The sequence below is a fragment of the Neolamprologus brichardi genome, chromosome 1, assembly GCF_056152115.1.
Source record: "Neolamprologus brichardi isolate AB-2024 chromosome 1, ASM5615211v1, whole genome shotgun sequence".
NCBI classification, from domain to species: domain Eukaryota; kingdom Metazoa; phylum Chordata; class Actinopteri; order Cichliformes; family Cichlidae; genus Neolamprologus; species Neolamprologus brichardi.
The window spans coordinates 23,326,059-23,344,229 of record NC_142104.1 but is presented as its reverse complement, the minus strand read 5'-3'; the positions used below and the strand labels follow the sequence as shown (position 1 = coordinate 23,344,229).

Sequence of the window (18,171 nt, the reverse complement as noted above, 5' to 3'; positions counted from 1 at the left end):
ACAAAAAAAACCAAGATGGGTTAGTTGGACAAAAATTTTTTAACTCTTGAAAGGATGGTAAATTTAGGAATACTGTGATTACTATGAGGGAGGATATACAGATAGCAGCGGGTGCTAATCTTGAAGTACTCTGGATTGAAAAGTCTATTTAATAATAATAATAATATATAATAAACCGGCATTATCTGAGTAATTTTCAGGGAATATATTATGAGCTTCATATGTTTTTCATACCTCACTCATGAACGGGGTGGAAAAGTCCATTTTCTGCCCTCCAATACTGAAAATCAATCCTGGTGGATGAAGAGAAACACAGAATAAGAAGAGAAGCTTAATCCAGAAGAAAAGCACATAGTACTACCACAAGGCCAGCAGGAGGACCAAAAGTCCCAAATGCCTTGATGGCTCTAAAGACACCTCTGCTGCTGTCACTACTGTAGTCAACAAAATCATCAGTGTTGTAGTCCACAGTGTCACGGTCGTCAGTGTTGTATTCAACTGTGTCTTGGTCAATATTGTCAGGGACTGGACGGGGACGGGGCCGTCGCCTTTTGAAAATTCTGCACAGAAAAAACAAAATCATGTAAGAAAAAATGTACATGGAAGAACAAATGGATTATGATTACAAAACATGCATCTATGTCAGTGGATGACAACAAAGAACATGTAGGCCAGCACTAACCTGTATAAAGTCTCCTTGTAGGAGATTAAGGGCTCTCCTTGGCTGCCGTAATAGCCGTTAGGACACTCGAGCCAAACATTAGCGGGCATCATTCTAGCTTATAATCAACAGCGGATCTTGGTCGGATGATCTGGGAAACGACCGGATCCAAATCAAGTTCCAGACTCGCTGTGCAAGTGGACTCCGATCCGGACCCGGTTCGCGGATCTGTTAAAGAGCCTGCAATGTCTTCTTTATTTTAAGAAATGTGGGGTGTTGTTATTTCTATTACAGGTGATGTAATAAATTTGTTAAGCACTGTATATGTAGAGTAAAAACCCTACAATATAAGAGAAGAAAAACCCCAACAATCAGATGATCCCCTTTGAGCAAGCACTTGGCAACAGTGGAGAGGAAAAACTCCCTTTTAACAGGAAGAAACCTCTGGCAGAGCCAGGCTCAGGGAGGGGCAAGCCCTCTGCCACGGCTGGTTGGGGGTGAGGTGAATCAGACTGCAAACATCTTAATCAGACATGTCTTACCTGGTAGGATGGACGTTTGCTGGAGAAAAAAACATTGGTTAAATTGACAATTTTTTTCAAATGCAATTATTTAAATATGTGTTGCAGTCTGATTCACTTTCACATTTTTCCTCTCTTTTCTTTTATAGATGGAGTTCATGGGAAGCTAGTTATGCCAGCTTTCCATGAACTCGGAACTTGTACAAACAGGAATACTCACGATTGCCCCAGTTGTTCAACACATGCAGCGTAATGGAGCGGATGACATCTACTTTGTCGTCCTGAGAGACAAAACAAAAACAAGATGGGTTAGTTGCATAATAGTTTTCTTAACTCTTGAAAGGATGGTAAATTTAGGAATACTGTGATTATTATGAGGGAGGATATACAGATAGCAAGGGGAGCTAACCTCTAAGTACTCTGGATAGAAAAGTCTATGTGCATGTGTCTAATGGCACAGAGTACTCACGGGTATCCTGAATGTTTGGAGTGGATCTCCATTTTCATCATAGACGAATGTTCCCAGGTGGACACCACTGTCGTCTAATGCTCTCTTTCCCTGAAAAGACAGAAATAAATACAGATAAAGTTGTTCTCTATATACACATGTAAAATGCAACAGTTGAACAGTGGTGCAGTGGAAATCTGTGACTTACAAACACTGAAAACATCCTGGGAGCACTGGAGACCTTTCCAGATGGTGACATCATCTTAGAAATGTGACCCAGTGTCACATGACTGATGGCGATGCTGTGTGGCAGCTTAATGGTTAAATGTCCCTGGGAGCCCGCAAAACTCCAACACACTCCTGGGACCATGGGTGCTCGACCCTACAGAGAAAAAGAAACAAAAACAGAGTTCAGTTTGGACCGCTAGTGTTTGACTATTAAATCATGCAGATGTGTGAGATAGTATCTTGTTTTTTTGTGAAAGTAGATTATACCTGAATAACGACTCTTGGGCTTACACAGGGTGGTTTTGCGGGTATCAATGTAAGCCCCCACAGCTTCAATCCAGCCTGTTCTGAAAGGTAGGATGCTGAAGACTGTTCTTTAACAATCTTTGCTCCTGTAGACAAAAACACAGAGTGAGAAAGGAATCGCAAAACAACAACAAAGAAATTCTTACGTGAATTCTGATCCGATTTCATGTCTTACCCAGTTCCTCCAGAGCAAAGTTGGGCATCCTGTCCCCAACTGGAAGAAGGAAGTCAATTCTTTTTCCTAAGTCCATTAACTCCCTTTGCAGCTCTTGTACCTTCCTTTCCACCTGTTCATGTCCATTCATTAAGTACTGCAATTGAGAAGAACCATTCATGTTATAATATATATATAATAATAAACTGTCATTATCTGATTAATTTTCAGGGAATATATTATGAGCCTCATATGTTTTTCATACCTCACTCATGAACGGGGTGGAAAAGTCCATTTTCTGCCCTCCAATACTGAAAATCAATCCTGGTGGATGAAGAGAAACACAGAATAGGAAGAGAAGCTTAATCCAGAAGAAAAGCACATAGTACTAGAAAGACTGTAATTGTTTGTGGAAGGAGATCATTTACCAAAACACAAGGCCAGCATGAGGACCAAAAGTCCCAATGCCTTGATGGCTCTAAAGAGACCTCTGCTGCTGCCACTACTGTAGTCAACAAAATCATTGTTATTGTAGTCCACAGTGTCACAGTCCACAGTGTTGTATTCAACTGTGTCTCGGTCAATATTGTCAGGGACTGGACGGGGACGGGGCCGTCGCCTTTTGAAAACTCTGCACAGAAAAAACAAAATCATGTAAGAAAAAATGTACATGGAAGAACAAATGGATTATGATTACAAAACATGAATCTATGTCAGTGGATGACAACAAAGAACATGTAGACCAGCACTAACCTGTATAAAGTCTCCTTGTAGGAGATTAACGGCTCTCCTTGGCTGCCGTAATAGCCGTTAGACTGAAGTCTTTGGCTTCTTCTCAACATGGCTGTAAAATGAAAGGGAAACATGGGGTTAAGTGAGTCTCTAACACAAAGCTTATCAGACTTCATAACTATGATTTGAGCATGTTTCCATCAGAAGCAACTCTGTACAAATCAGTGCAGATTCTCTGATATATAAACTTCACGGTGCCAGCTTGTTTTGATTTTAATGAACAGAATAATATTTGAATCACACCCATTTATGAAATCTTAATAAAGAACTTTATTTTCCCAGTGTCTTCAAAAACATAGCGTCATATTGTTATGATTCATATCATAGCAACAGATCACAACATTTTCTTGCTTTTCTTGCAAAAAATCTCTTTCACATGTCAGTTTGTTTGTTCACAATGTAGTTTTTAAAATTCAGAAAAAGAGGAAATCACCACAGCAGTAAAGAAAAGCTTAAAGCAACTAAATGAATTTGGCCCAAAATCCTGTCAAAAGGTTTTAAGAATTAAAAACTCTTTGTTTTTATAGTTAATATACAAAAGGAAATCAATATTTATCAGACAAGCTGCATCTAACAGGTAGGCAGTAAAATCACCTTTACAGTAGAATGCACTAAAAAGTGCTTTTCTGACATAATCAACTGGATATCATTTTTAAAATGTTCAGATTTGAAACACATATATTAAATGTAAAATGTGAAGATAAAACATGTCGATTTTTAGTCTAAAGATTGCACTTACCTTCACTTAAAACGAAAGTTGAAGAAACTGAATCACTAAGTGTGCTTTTCCGTAAATTTGGACGTTTAGCGATTCTCACTGAACTCATCTGAACCAGACAATTTAGGTGCAGAAGAAAAATTTCAAACCGCAGCTTTTTCAGTGACGTTTCAAACAGATACATGCACAAATCGAATATGACGTTGGCGTTCCATAAGAGCAGCACTTCGTGTGTGCACGCGCAAAGGTGTGAGTGTAGTTCTGGGTTTTTTTTATAAATCAAATTTGCTCTCAATTAAATACCTTATTTCCTTCTCAGTCCCTTTATAAACACCGCATCATATTGTCAAAATTCATATAGCACAACACATGCGCTCACGAGCCCATGTGCAAAGGTGTGTTGCAGTGAATGAAGAAAACTTTTCCATATTCACTGTCACTAATTTGTTTGATTTTGTTGTGAGAAAATTGTGACGTATATGAGAATGAGGGAAGACCACGGTCATTTAAATACGGTATTAAAGTGTAATGAAACTAGTGATGGGATTTCCGGCTCTTTTTAGAGAACCGGCTCTTTCGGCTCTGAACCGGCTCTTCAGGTTGTTTTGTTGCTTTAATTAATTTATTATTAACAATAATATTAAATTATGCACAAAAGGAATTACTAATATTGAAAAAAAGTGGTTTTATTTATATATGTTTATATATAAATATATGCGGTGGCCCCTAGAGACAAAACACGTACAAACTCCAAAACACATTTCTAGCATGAACTGAACTTCCAAAGCAGAGCTACTAGATCTCTTAAATTACACAATTGAAAGCATGTGTGTATTGTTTGTGTATTTATACACAGGCACTCATATATATTCAAATAATTTTAAAAAAAATGTTCATTTACCTGTTACTACCACACACCAAATCCGGTCGTTGGTACTTGCTGGCTTGTGTAGCCACTAGGTAACAAAAGCTCAACACTGCACCTAGCATCCTGGAGCACTTCTGTTGTCTTTTGTACGTGTTTTTGAGTTTTTATGTGCTTCTGAGTTTTTAGGTGCTTCTGAGTTTTTACGTGCTTTGGAGTTTGTACGTGTTTTTACGTGTTTTGGAGTTTGTACGTGTTTTTACGTGTTTTGGAGTTTGTACGTGCTTCAGGGTTTGTACGTGATTTGAAGTTTGTATGTGCTTTGTCTCTAGGGACCACCGTAAATAAACTTTTATTTATTTCCTTTTACAAATTTAAAGTGAAACAACACAAAACACTGCAAACCACAACACAATTAAATATAAATTAAAACATGAAAAAAAAGAAGATGCATATTCTCTGTCATATAGGCCCGCATGAATAAACTTTCTGAATCCTTTATCATCTGCAACTGAAAATAGTTTTGGATGATTACTATACCTTTCTAATGTGACGTTGTTGTCCCTGGCTTTCTTTCTCTCCCTCTGGCTCTGTTCCTGTGCTACTGAGTGTAACTACCGCGAGAGAGCGGCTGAGAGAAAGAAAGAAAAAAAAACCCACGTGACGGCTCGTGATAAGGAGCCGGCTCGCGTCGTTCACGTCAAAGACCCGGCTCTAAGAGCCATTTCGTTCGCTAACGACCCATCACTAAATGAAACTGTTTCTCAGAGGGAAAGTGTGATTTTAGGACACTCGAGCCAAACATTAGCGGGCATCATTCTAGCTTATAATCAACAGCGGATCCAATGCGGATCCAGGTCGGATGAGCTGGGAAGCGATCGATCCAAATCGATCCAAAGGTTGCCGGTTCGAGCCCCGGCTCCGACAGTCTCGGTCGTCGTGTCTTTGGGCAAGACACTTCACCTACCACATACTGGTGATGGCCAGAGGGGCTGATGGTGCGATATGGCAGCCTCGCCTCTGTCAGTCTGCCCCAGGGCAGCTGTGGCTACAACTGTAGCTTGCCTCCACCAGTGTGTGAATGTCAGAGTGAATGAATAGTGGAATTGTAAAGTGCTTTGAGGGTCTTGAATAGCGCTATATAAATGCAATCCATTATTATTATTTAAACCAACTGTTAACTGTATATTTCTGTACATTTAAGTATTATTATTCATATTGCCGCATTCATTGACCTTGTTTATAGGTAATTTCATTGTTTATTCACGTTAAAATGTTCCTAATTTAATGTTTAAAAGCACTTGAAAATCCCATGTAAAATTAGGGCAACAAACTGTATTGTCATTATTGAAAATAACCATATTTTTATGAGAAAGTTATTTTCTGGTATTTTCTGGTATTATTTTGGCGCCCCATCTGCCGAAATATTACTGTTTTTTCTTTGTTCAACGAGTCATTTACACCAGATTAAATATGAATCCACAATCACTTTTTGGTACAACACCGGTCCAGAGTCATTTTGCCATCCAGGCTGGGATCATCCCAAGGGCATGCTGGACACTTGCCCAGGGAGCCATGCACAGTCGGGGGCTGATCAAAGAGATTAATGACAAAAAGATCAGAATTATCTCAAATATTAGATGTTGAAAAACTATTATCAAAACATAGAGATATCATTTTTTTCCTTAACACTTGCATAATTGGTAGAATACCATAATGTGTATTCCACGTGCACCTTTCTCCCCTACACTGGTGAGGCTGATGGTCTCCCTCAGAGTCAGCTTGCTAGTGGATATGATATTTGCAACATGAATGAAGCAGCCAAGACAGGAAACGGCAAAAATGGGGATGTGTAACTTTTATAAAACTGCCATTTTTATTCCTCCAAAAGTTGATTCTGTTCATCTGGACGTAGCATTTTTTGGGAGAAACGTTTCGTCACTCATCCAAGTGACAAGAAGTTTCGTCACTCATCCAAGTGACTTCTTCAGAGACTGAAGAAGTTTCTCCCAAAAAACGCTACGTCCAGATGAACAGAATCAACTTTTGGAGATTTATTTTCCTGGATGATTGAGAATGCATCAAAATGCCATTTTTATTCAATCAATTCAGGATGAAAACATTAACATTGACGTTAAAGTTGTTGAGATCTTCAGTGCGATGACATGTGAGCTAATCCAGAGGTTAGCAGCTCATGACCTTTAAAGGTGTATACCTTACAGGAGGCTGTAGGGGGAGCTGCTTATTCAGATGTCCTCATATTGCACAAAAGACTTATTGGCAGACATCGCTCCAATTATCACCAGGATACAAGTTTGCATGTATCACTGGTTGACTTGGCTTCATAAGACAGTGCTGTCTCCTCCCAGCACCCACAGCCAGCTAGGAGGGTTGTAGTACATCAACCAGATGTCCTTCCACCTCCACCTCTTCAATTTGATGGCTTCAGGCTTGAGCCCACCATCTAATACTACGCATTTGCAAAAAGGGGGATTATTTCTTTTTTACTGTTACATGAAAGTATGAAAATCATTTCCAAAAGGCCGTTAAGTAACCAGTATGCTGAAAGTTATGCCTCAGTGATAAATGTAACGATGAACAGTGTAGGAGCCATATGAGTTGTTCCTATTTTGACTAAGTGGGTTGGTTTAAATGGACTCACTGTATTGGTGCACAGGTGTGGGGCGTGTCTCATGGGTGTGGTAGATGATAAATGTGGTTGCACTCACCTGTTCACCGCACCTGATGTTGATGAGCAGAAAGGTAGGGTGAGCATGAGGCAAAACTTTCTGTTGACCACAGCTCGAGCGCAGCTTGAATTATTTTGATGTATTTTGACTGGAACTTGATGGGGTTTTTTTTTTTTTTTTTTTTTTTTGCCTGTCCCATTTGGTTCTTTAGCCGTCAGAATTGTTGTCTGAAGACCAACAAGGATACCCAATGGATTTATTTTGCCAAATGGATCATTATGGCATTGCCGTATTGGTCCATTTGATCGACCTTTGTTTTTATTATTTATTGTATTTTATTTTCAGTAGTTACAGACGGGACAGACATGAGTGAGGGATAGGAAAGGGAGAAAGAAAGAGGAAGGAAAAGAAAAACAGAAGGGGAGAGGGACAGTGAGAAAGGGGGGGAAAAAATCTCCTGGATCACCTGTTGAGAGAAAAAGAATAGAAAACAAGCAAAAAAACAGAGCAACATACTAAACACAACACCATCGCATTAATCTAAAGTGTAAACAGCAGTAAATACTAAATATTGAATGTTGTTGTGCAGCACGCAGGACAGACAGCGCACAATGTGCTTTGAAGTAGCAGCCAAGAAAGGTGTGATTTAAGTCTACGAACAGTGAACACAGGTGTGCACACCTGTGTGGATCAGCGCGCTTGTATCCAAATGGTTTCCCCATGTAATGGTCTGCAAGAGGATGTAGAGAGCCATAGCCCTGTCCCCCAGGGCATGAAGCAGGCATGGAGGAGATCCAGGCCCCAGACATCCAGAGGCCCCAGAGTGCGAGAGCCCAAGGAGGACCACCGGAGGGGCATCCGTGCCACCCTCATGGGAAGGGCTGAGGATCCCCAGACGAAGGGTCACCCAGTAGCCACCGAGCAGAAGCTAGAGGGGCCTGCACCGGCGTGCCCGCCGGCTCCGCCGGCAGCCAGCTGTGCCACAGTGAACCAAGCCGCAGGCACAGAGGCCCGAGGGCCCCCCGCGCCCCGGAAGAGGCCTGACCGAGCAACAGGCGCCAGGCCCCGCCAAGTAGCCACCGGGAGTGAGCTGGTACATACCTGAGCGCCCAGCCCCGGACACCAAGAACCACCAATGCACCGACCCCTGAGGGCATCAGTCACCGGCAGGGAGTGTGGTGAGGGGAGATAGGCCTCCACACTTTGGAGGGCCTGAGAGTTCCCAGACAGGTGGAGTCTAAGACCTGACCTGACATACAGACACAGACAAACAGGCACACACAGACACAGACATGCATTCCCACCCTCATGCACACATATACAAACACTCAGCACTCACCCAACGTAAGGATTGACATAAATGGACATGTACACACAATCACACTCCCCAAACATACTCTATACCCCGGGTCCAGGTACCCTCGCCCCCAGACCCAAGAGATGTTACCCTTCCCTCCGGGGTGGAGGCAAGCAGACTGTCCCAGGCTCTGCAGCAGCAGGGAGGCCAATCGGACAGCCAACATCTCCTCCCAGCCCCCCCGCCCCGATGGCTAGTAGAGAACGGGGGGGGGGGGGTGAAGAACTTGATGGTTTATGTATATTTGTGCAATAATTGATGCCATAGGCCAAGTTGTAAGTTGGCATTGTAATTAGTGCAGTTATTGGTGAATTGCAGTTATTTGTTTGTGCAATCTGTGCATTTGTTTAATAGTTAATCCCAGGCACTGATTTGTATATTGGACAGCTGCATGTGGAATAAAAGGAGCAAATGGTACAGAAGTGTATTTTATGCGTTTACTGTTGCGCGTCATCTGTGTCATCGTGTTTAGCCTGCCGCGGCCATTGGTTGGAGGAGCCGCAACAAACAGAATCAACCATCTGAGATTTCCCTCATCCCTGGATGATTGATGCACAGGCTCTTTCATGTTCCCTTCTCAGGCTGCATCTGGATTTGTTTGACATCTGACAAAAACAAACCAGAATTATGACTCATTCGTTTTGTGATTTTGAATATTTGTAGACTTTTGAACAAGTGTGCCCTCTAGTGGGCACTTTGGCTGAAGCTGTATATGTGATGTATAAAAGCCAGATAAACCTGTAATTACCTTTAATTATCTGATACTGATTTTCAGTCAGTTGTTAATCAATAATGTAATTAACAATCAAAATTACTTCGTATAAGAAACAGTGAGTCCAGTGTAATTCATCTTTACCATTTGTAATCTGTTCTAAGAATGAGGCCTTGATGAAAATAATTACCTTCACATCATCTATGACAAAACAACAAAGGCATCATCCCTGTGTCTCCTTCACTGTAACAAAAACAGCAAATAGGAAAGACTGAAGCCACTATCTCATGTATGCCACCTCACACAGATTTCTGTGGTTAGGAAGTTGTGTATTTAATCATCTGTAAATGTGTGGTAAGATTAGTGATCACATCCAAGCATCCGGTTATTTACTACATCAGAGTGCAAAGATTCACTGCTGTTAAGTCACTGCTGTTGTTGGCGTTGATGTCAAACATCTGCATGTGTTGTTGTTTTGATTCAGAAGTCTGGGCCTCTGCTTCTCTCCTCATTGATTTTTGAAGTAATGCATTTTCTGCCTGCGTGTTTTTGCATAACATGGATTTTTTTTTTTTTTTTTTTATTTTTTTTTTTTTATTTTTTTTTTTTTTTTGAAAAACCTCAAAAACAATTCATGTTTAATTTCATTTAAGTTTTTTTCTTTAAAAAAAAAGTTACAAAAACACACCTGCTGTCCTCTTTTCAGGTAGAGTGCTCTGATGTGGCAGATTGAATGAAGCAATTACTACTGTGAGTCACACTGTTAGTAATAGTTGTGACCATTTTTGTTCTTCCTTCCTGTTGTATTACATTTAAACGTTGGTGTAAACAACTTTAACAACAGCTTCAAAAACATCTGTGTCACTGACATGTTATAACAAGGACTTTATTTTCTTTTGAAACAGTGAACAATTAACGCTGATCATGTCTTGTTTACAGTTTAATTGGTGGATCTGTGGGTGACATTTATTGTCACCTAGTTGATATTTGAAGAAACCCATAACTGCACTCTGTTTAAAAGCTGATTTCTATGTCATGTGAACTAGTCACATGAACTCCTGTTAACTTCATTTGTTGATGCTGAACTGCAGATGCACACTTTGACTCATATTGATACACTTTATTGGTATTCTTTCCACTCTCCAAAAGTTGATTCTGTTCATCTGGACGTAGCGTTTTCTGGGAGAAACGTTTCGTCACTCATCCAAGTGACTTCTTCAGTCTCAGCTGACTGCAGGTTTCCCCAATCTTATAAACAGGACATTTACATAATGACTGAAACCAGCCCACTGAAGGAACATTGTCGAGCGGCTTTACATAATATTCTTTGCACTACTGTACATGTATGTGTGTCTTTACTTGTATAAAGTTGTGTGTGACCCTAGTTTGTTCGTGTTTGTTGTGTCTTTTCTCCTTCTCACCTTCTGTCAAGCTTACTTCTGCACCCTGATGCTCCTCAATCAGCTCTAATAGATCTTCTGGGTGAATGAGGCAAGTTGTGTAAAGCACTTTAAGTGTTTTTAGTAGAAGAGCACATGAAAGTTTACACAGCTGTGAGGTTGAGCTCTCCAACCACTTCCTAGAGAATATGACGGATACCATTAAAAAAGAATTTTCAGTGCCATGATTCGACTGTTACTGAGCCCCAAAAACAGAGCCGGATGGTGGGATTCGTGTTTTCAGTATTTGTTTTCAAAGTGCTGCTGGGAAGAGGGGGAGCTGGGTGGGCAGAAGCTATGAGCTATATCAGGTATCATATAAGATAGTACTCGTAGGTGAGAAGATGGAGAATGGTTGCTTGGATAACTGTTCTGCTTTGCCCTACTTGGCATGCACTTGGTGATGATGGCGAGGGTGGTTATCAGTGGGCTGGCCGGGTTTCAAACCAAGCGTGTGGCAGTGGCGTAGAGGGGGAGGAGCTGAGTCTTCAGTGATTTTGGGGGCTTTTTGGAGAGGCATGGCGTAGCTCATGAGTGTCCAACTCCAGGCCTTAAGGGCCGGTGTCCTGCAGGTTTGCGATGTGTCCCTGATCCAGCACAGCTGATTTAAATGGCTAAATGGCCTCCTCAACATGTCTTGAAGTTCTTCAGAGGCCTGGTAATGAACTAATCATTTCGTTCAGGTGTGTTGACCCAGGTTGAGATCTAAAACCTGCAGGACACCGGCCCTCGAGGCCTGGAGTTGGACACCCCTGGCGTAGCTGCAAGCAGAATGGCAAAAACCTGCTAATAAATGGAAATTCCTCGAGATGGGAGAGGTAAGATTTCCAGATGAGTTATATAGTAGCAGATGTGTAGTTCTACAGAGAAGATGATATACAAAAGTTACTGAAGAGTAAACGCAGAGAAATGAAGACAAGAGACAGAGCCCATTTACTACCATGGCAGAAATACAAACTAGTGGAGATCTAGCACCACAGCTCCTAAATGCACAGCCTCTTGATTTCAAACTACCTGCAGATGTGAGTGGATGAGCTCAAGGAAGCAACTCCACACAGAGGTGGAGACGAGAACAAAGCTGCCTCAGACCGTCCGATCTGGCCCAGTCCCTGACTTTCACTTATTTAGAATTTATACATATCATGACTCAAAAGTCATGACAACTTACAGGAGGTGACACCATTAGTCAAGAAAAAGGAAAATAAGCTTTGTTTTGAAATTAACAGAACTAAATAAAATGAGTGTAGAAGCTTGTTTCTGTTATCAATAAGTCCAAATTTGGGGTTATTAAATAAAGATTTCCAGTGAAATCTGCTAATTGATGAAGTTAAAAAACAAGATGCAATATGCTTAATGGTCTATCTCAGGGGTCAGCAACCTTTAACACCCAAAGAGCCCTTTGGACGCGATTTCCACGCAAAAGAAAACACTGGGAGCCGCAAATACTTTTTGACATCTAAAATGAAGATAACAGTCTATATATTGTTTTTTTACCTTTATGCTTTGTGTGAACAACTAAGGTGTGTTGCTTATGAAATCCATGAAGTGCTACAGAGAAAATTACATTTTATTTATGTAATTAACACATTTTGAACTCTTAAAGAAATATAACAAAAGGAAAGAACCCAGCTGAACTAAAATGATCCATGTAGCAAACAAAAACTGTTGTGAGTCGCCACCCTTATATCGCCTTTGGGCTTTTGGAGCCTTGACCTGACTTTTAAAAAAATAATTGGAAAAAAAGCACTATGCTGCTAAAAGATGAAAAATAGATATTTGCAAAATTCTGCCTAAATATGTATTTTACCTGGTTAATGTGTGTGGCGGGGCGTGGTCTGCAGCGCCGCTGCAGGGGAGGCGGACGCACCTGAGCGGCACCTGCAATCATGCCTCGCCGCCTTAACGTCTGTACTATCTATGCTGTTGTGTTGTTGTTGGTGTATGTCGGGCTGTGAGCTGAAAAGCTACAGCCGGCTGTACAGCAACTGTGTGTGAAAAGTGGTCAATAAAGAGATGCTGAAAAGCATGTTCATGGAAACATCGTCGAGTCTGCCGTGGTATGTTTACAATGGGACTTCTGCTCCTGAACCTCTGCGCACAGCGTCTGGAAATCGGGGCTGTATGAAGTCACTTTCATCTTTACGCTGGACTGTAAGCTGTCATCTATGAGGCGCAAGCGGTGTTTGTTTTTAACATAGTTCACGGTAGAGAATAGCTGCTGACATAATGTGGATCCGAAGATCCATAATTGGCCTACCTGGGGTCGAAAGTTTCGATAAATGCACGGCGTTTCGGTGGGTTCACCGGCTTCCGCGAGTGTAACGCTTATTTTGAGCGATCAAAAAATAATAGAATATAATTTTATGTTTGTATTTCAATATCACAATAATCTTCCAATTTAGAACTACAAGTTAAAAAATAACTAACATAAATAAAATACACTTCAGCTAATTACTTAAAAAAAACAAATTTATTTTCCCAAGCCACACGGAGCCGCACTAAAAGGACTAAAGAGCCGCATGCGGCTCCGGAGCCGCAGGTTGCCGACCCCTGGTCCAGCTGGTGTCCCAACTACAAACGCATGGTTAAACCTGAAGTTACCTCGCTAAACCTCAAAGCCTGCATCACAGTGAAGGCTTCTCATATCACAGCACATGCAACATGGACTTTACTTTCTTTACTTTTGGGAGTTTAAATGTTCATTTTCAAAATTGAAATCCTCTGGCCATAGTGTTGTCACGCTTGTTTAATATACTCTGACAATTAAGAATACCAAAAGACATGAAAAATATTTTCTTAAAATTTTATTCTTGTTGTTTTAAAAATATCTCTAAATTTCCAGTGGAGACAATTTAGAGAATTTTTATGTTTTACAAGAAATTTAATTCAGTCCAAATGAGTTCCAATTGAGGGCCAATTCACAATAACACAGTGCTTAACAAAGTTAGTCGAACATCACCTAATGTAAGAATGACAGGTTTAAGACGTTTGGGGTGTTCTTATTTCTATGACAGGTGATGTAATAAATTTGTTAAGCACTGTATATGTAGAGTAAAAACCCTACAATATAAGAGAAGAAAAACCCCAACAATCAGATGATCCCCTTTGAGCAAGCACTTGGCAACAGTGGAGAGGAAAAACTCCCTTTTAACAGGAAGAAACCTCTGGCAGAGCCAGGCTCAGGGAGGGGCAAGCCCTCTGCCACGGCTGGTTGGGGGTGAGGTGAATCAGACTGCAAACATCTTAATCAGACATGTCTTACCTGGTAGGATGGAGGTTCGCTGGAGAAAAAAACATGGGTTAAATTGACAATTTTTTTCAAATACAATTATTTAAATATGTGTTGCAGTCTGATTCACTTTCACATTTTTCCTCTCTTTTCTTTTATAGATGGAGTTCATGGGAAGCTAGTTATGCCAGCTTTCCATGAACTCGGAACTTGTACAAACAGGAATACTCACGATTGCCCCAGTTGTTCAACACATGCAGCGTAATGGAGCGGATGACATCTACTTTGTCGTCCTGAGAGACAAAACAAAAACAAGATGGGTTAGTTGCATAATAGTTTTCTTGACTCTTGAAAGGATGGTAAATTTAGGAATACTGTGATTATTATGAGGGAGGATATACAGATAGCAAGGGGAGCTAACCTCTAAGTACTCTGGATAGAAAAGTCTATGTGCATGTGTCTAATGGCACAGAGTACTCACGGGTATCCTGAATGTTTGGAGTGGATCTCCATTTTCATCATAGACGAATGTTCCCAGGTGGACACCACTGTCGTCTAATGCTCTCTTTCCCTGAAAAGACAGAAATAAATACAGATAAAGTTGTTCTCTATATACACATGTAAAATGCAACAGTTGAACAGTGGTGCAGTGGAAATCTGTGACTTACAAACACTGAAAACGTCCTGGGAGCACTGGAGACCTTTCCCGATGGTGACATCATCTTAGAAATGTGACCCAGTGTCACATGACTGATGGCGATGCTGTGTGGCAGCTTAATGGTTAAATGTCCCTGGGAGCCCGCAAAACTCCAACACACTCCTGGGACCATGGGTGCTCGACCCTACAGAGAAAAAGAAACAAAAACAGAGTTCAGTTTGGACCGCTAGTGTTTGACTATTAAATCATGCAGATGTGTGAGATAGTATCTTGTTTTTTTTGTGAAAGTAGATTATACCTGAATAACGACTCTTGGGCTTACACAGGGTGGTTTTGCGGGTATCAGTGTAAACCCCCACAGCTTCAATCCAGCCTGTTCTGAAAGGTAGGATGCTGAAGACTGTTCTTTAACAATCTTTGCTCCTGTAGACAAAAACACAGAGTGAGAAAGGAATCGCAAAAAAAAAACAAAGAAATTCTTACGTGAATTCTGATCCGATTTCATGTCTTACCCAGTTCCTCCAGAGCAAAGTTGGGCATCCTGTCCCCAACTGGAAGAAGGAAGTCAATTCTTTTTCCTAAGTCCATTAACTCCCTTTGCAGCTCTTGTACCTTCCTTTCCACCTGTTCATGTCCATTCATTAAGTACTGCAATTGAGAAGAACCATTCATGTTATAATATATATATAAAATAATAAACTCTCATTATCTGATTAATTTTCAGGGAATATATTATGAGCCTCATATGTTTTTCATACCTCACTCATTAACGGGGTGGAAAAGTCCATTTTCTGCCCTCCAATACTGAAAATCAATCCTGGTGGATGAAGAGAAACACAGAATAAGAAGAGAAGCTTAATCCAGAAGAAAAGCACATAGTACTAGAAAGACTGTAATTGTTTGTGGAAGGAGATCATTTACCAAAACACAAGGCCAGCATGAGGACCAAAAGTCCCAATGTCTTGATGGCTCTAAAGAGACCTCTGCTGCTGCCACTACTGTAGTCAACAAAATCATTGTTATTGTAGTCCACAGTGTCACAGTTATCGTAGTTGTAGTCCACAGTGTCACCGTCAACAGTGTTGTATTCAACTGTGTCTCGGTCAATATTGTCAGGGACTGGACGGGGACGGGGCCGTCGCCTTTTGAAAACTCTGCACAGAAAAAACAAAATCATGTAAGAAAAAATGTACATGGAAGAACAAATGGATTATGATTACAAAACATGCATCTATGTCAGTGGATGACAACAAAGAACATGTAGACCAGCACTAACCTGTATAAAGTCTCCTTGTAGGAGATTAACGGCTCTCCTTGGCTGCTGTAATAGCCGTTAGACTGAAGTCTTTGGCTTCTTCTCAACATGGCTGTAAAATGAAAGGGAAACATGGGGTTAAGTGAGTCTCTAACACAAAGCTTATCAGACTTCATAACTATGATTTGAGCATGTTTCCATCAGAAGCAACTCTGTACAAATCAGTGCAGATTCTCTGATATATAAACTTCACGCTTGTTTTGTTTTTAATGAACAGAATAATATTTGAATCACACCCATTTATAAAATCTTAATAAAGAACTTTATTTTCCCAGTGTCTTCAAAAACATAGCGTCATATTGTTATGATTCATATCATAGCAACAGATCACAACATTTTCTTGCTTTTCTTGCAAAAAATCTCTTTCACATGTCAGTTTGTTTGTTCACAATGTAGTTTTTAAAATTCAGAAAAAGAGGAAATCACCACAGCAGTAAAGAAAAGCTTAAAGCAACTAAATGAATTTGGCCCAAAATCCTGTCAAAAGGTTTTAAGAATTAAAAACTCTTTGTTTTTATAGTTAATATACAAAAGGAAATCAATATTTATCAGACAAGCTGCATCTAACAGGTAGGCAGTAAAATCACCTTTACAGTAGAATGCACTAAAAAGTGCTTTTCTGACATAATCAACTGGATATCATTTTTAAAATGTTCAGATTTGAAACACATATATTAAATGTAAAATGTGAAGATAAAACATGTCGATTTTTAGTCTAAAGATTGCACTTACCTTCACTTAAAACGAAAGTTGAAGAAACTGAATCACTAAGTGTGCTTTTCCGTAAATTTGGACGTTTAGCGCTTCTCACTGAACTCATCTGAACCAGACAATTTAGGTGCAGAAGAAAAATTTCAAACCGCAGCTTTTTCAGTTACGTTACAAACAGATACATGCACAAATCGAATATGACGCACGCGCGTTCCATAAGAGCAGCACTTCGTGTGCGCACGCGCAAAGGTGTGAGTGTAGTTCTGTTTTTTTAAAAAAAATCAAATTTGCTCTCAATTAAATACCTTATTTCCTTCTCAGTCCCTTTATAAACACCGCATCATATTGTCCAGATTCATATAGCACAACACATGCGCTCACGAGCCCATGTGCAAAGGTGTGTTGCAGTGAATGAAGAAAACTTTTCCATATTCACTGTCACTAATTTGTTTGATTTTGTTGTGAGAAAATTGTGACGTATATGAGAATGAGGGAAGACCACGGTCATTTAAATACGGTATTAAAGTGTAATGAAACTGTTTCTCAGAGGGAAAGTGTGATTTTAGGACACTCGAGCCAAACATTAGCGGGCATCATTCTAGCTTATAATCAACAGCGGATCCAATGCGGATCCGGGTCGGATGAGCTGGGAAGCGATCGATCCAAATCGATCCAAAGGTTGCCGGTTCGAGCCCCGGCTCCGACAGTCTCGGTCGTCGTGTCTTTGGGCAAGACACTTCACCTACCACATACTGGTGATGGCCAATCCATTATTATTATTTAAACCAACTGTTAACTGTATATTTCTGTACATTTAAGTATTATTATTCATATTGCCGCATTCATTGACCTTGTTTATAGGTAATTTCATTGTTTATTCACGTTAAAATGTTCCTAATTTAATGTTTAAAAGCACTTGAAAATCCCATGTAAAATTAGGGCAACAAACTGTATTGTCATTATTGAAAATAACCATATTTTTATGAGAAAGTTATTTTCTGGTATTTTCTGGTATTATTTTGGCGCCCCATCTGCTGAAATATTACTGTTTTTTCTTTGTTCAACGAGTCATTTACACCAGATTAAATATGAATCCACAATCACTTTTTGGTACAACACCGGTCCAGAGTCATTTTGCCATCCAGGCTGGGATCATCCCAAGGGCATGCTGGACACTTGCCCAGGGGGCCATGCACAGTCGGGGGGTGATCAAAGAGATTAATGACAAAAAGATCAGAATTATCTCAAATATTAGATGTTGAAAAACTATTATCAAAACATAGAGATATCATTTTTTTTCTTAACACTTGCATAATTGGTAGAATACCATAATGTGTATTCCACGTGCACCTTTCTCCCCTACACTG

At 40.3% G+C, this 18,171-nt stretch overlaps 2 protein-coding genes across 2 annotated transcripts; both read right to left on the bottom strand.

The window, feature by feature from the left end:
• Nucleotides 1-958: 958 nt before the first annotated feature.
• LOC102794698 (sperm-associated antigen 4 protein-like) lies at nucleotides 959-4,012 on the bottom strand. Its single transcript, XM_087844480.1, has 9 exons — nucleotides 3,850-4,012; nucleotides 3,072-3,162; nucleotides 2,747-2,949; nucleotides 2,584-2,642; nucleotides 2,340-2,475; nucleotides 2,126-2,250; nucleotides 1,839-2,012; nucleotides 1,652-1,741; nucleotides 959-1,463 (listed from the first exon to the last, which is right to left on the bottom strand). The coding sequence occupies exons 1-9, from the start codon at nucleotides 4,010-4,012 to the stop codon at nucleotides 1,353-1,355; spliced, it is 1,152 nt and encodes a 383-aa protein (XP_087700606.1). The 3' UTR covers nucleotides 959-1,352.
• A 9,668-nt stretch (nucleotides 4,013-13,680) lies between these two features.
• LOC148106406 (sperm-associated antigen 4 protein-like) lies at nucleotides 13,681-17,007 on the bottom strand. Its single transcript, XM_087844477.1, has 9 exons — nucleotides 16,826-17,007; nucleotides 16,055-16,145; nucleotides 15,700-15,932; nucleotides 15,537-15,595; nucleotides 15,291-15,426; nucleotides 15,077-15,201; nucleotides 14,789-14,962; nucleotides 14,602-14,691; nucleotides 13,681-14,413 (listed from the first exon to the last, which is right to left on the bottom strand). Exons 1-9 carry the CDS (start codon nucleotides 16,911-16,913, stop codon nucleotides 14,303-14,305), a joined length of 1,107 nt encoding a protein of 368 aa, XP_087700603.1. The 5' UTR covers nucleotides 16,914-17,007; the 3' UTR covers nucleotides 13,681-14,302.
• Nucleotides 17,008-18,171: the final 1,164 nt, after the last annotated feature.

Coding starts and splice junctions, on each gene's coding strand:
- LOC102794698 (XM_087844480.1), bottom strand. CDS start 4,012: ATGTATCTGTTTGAAACGTCACTGAAAAAGCTGCGGTTTGAAATTTTT. Junction 2,950..3,071: donor TACAAGGAGACTTTATACAG/GTTAGTGCTGGT, acceptor TTTTCTGTGCAG/AGTTTTCAAAAGGCGACGGC. Junction 2,643..2,746: donor CATGCTGGCCTTGTGTTTTG/GTAAATGATCTC, acceptor TTCATCCACCAG/GATTGATTTTCAGTATTGGA.
- LOC148106406 (XM_087844477.1), bottom strand. CDS start 16,913: ATGAGTTCAGTGAGAAGCGCTAAACGTCCAAATTTACGGAAAAGCACA. Junction 15,202..15,290: donor CTTTGCTCTGGAGGAACTGG/GTAAGACATGAA, acceptor TTTTGTCTACAG/GAGCAAAGATTGTTAAAGAA. Junction 14,414..14,601: donor TCCAAACATTCAGGATACCC/GTGAGTACTCTG, acceptor TTTGTCTCTCAG/GACGACAAAGTAGATGTCAT.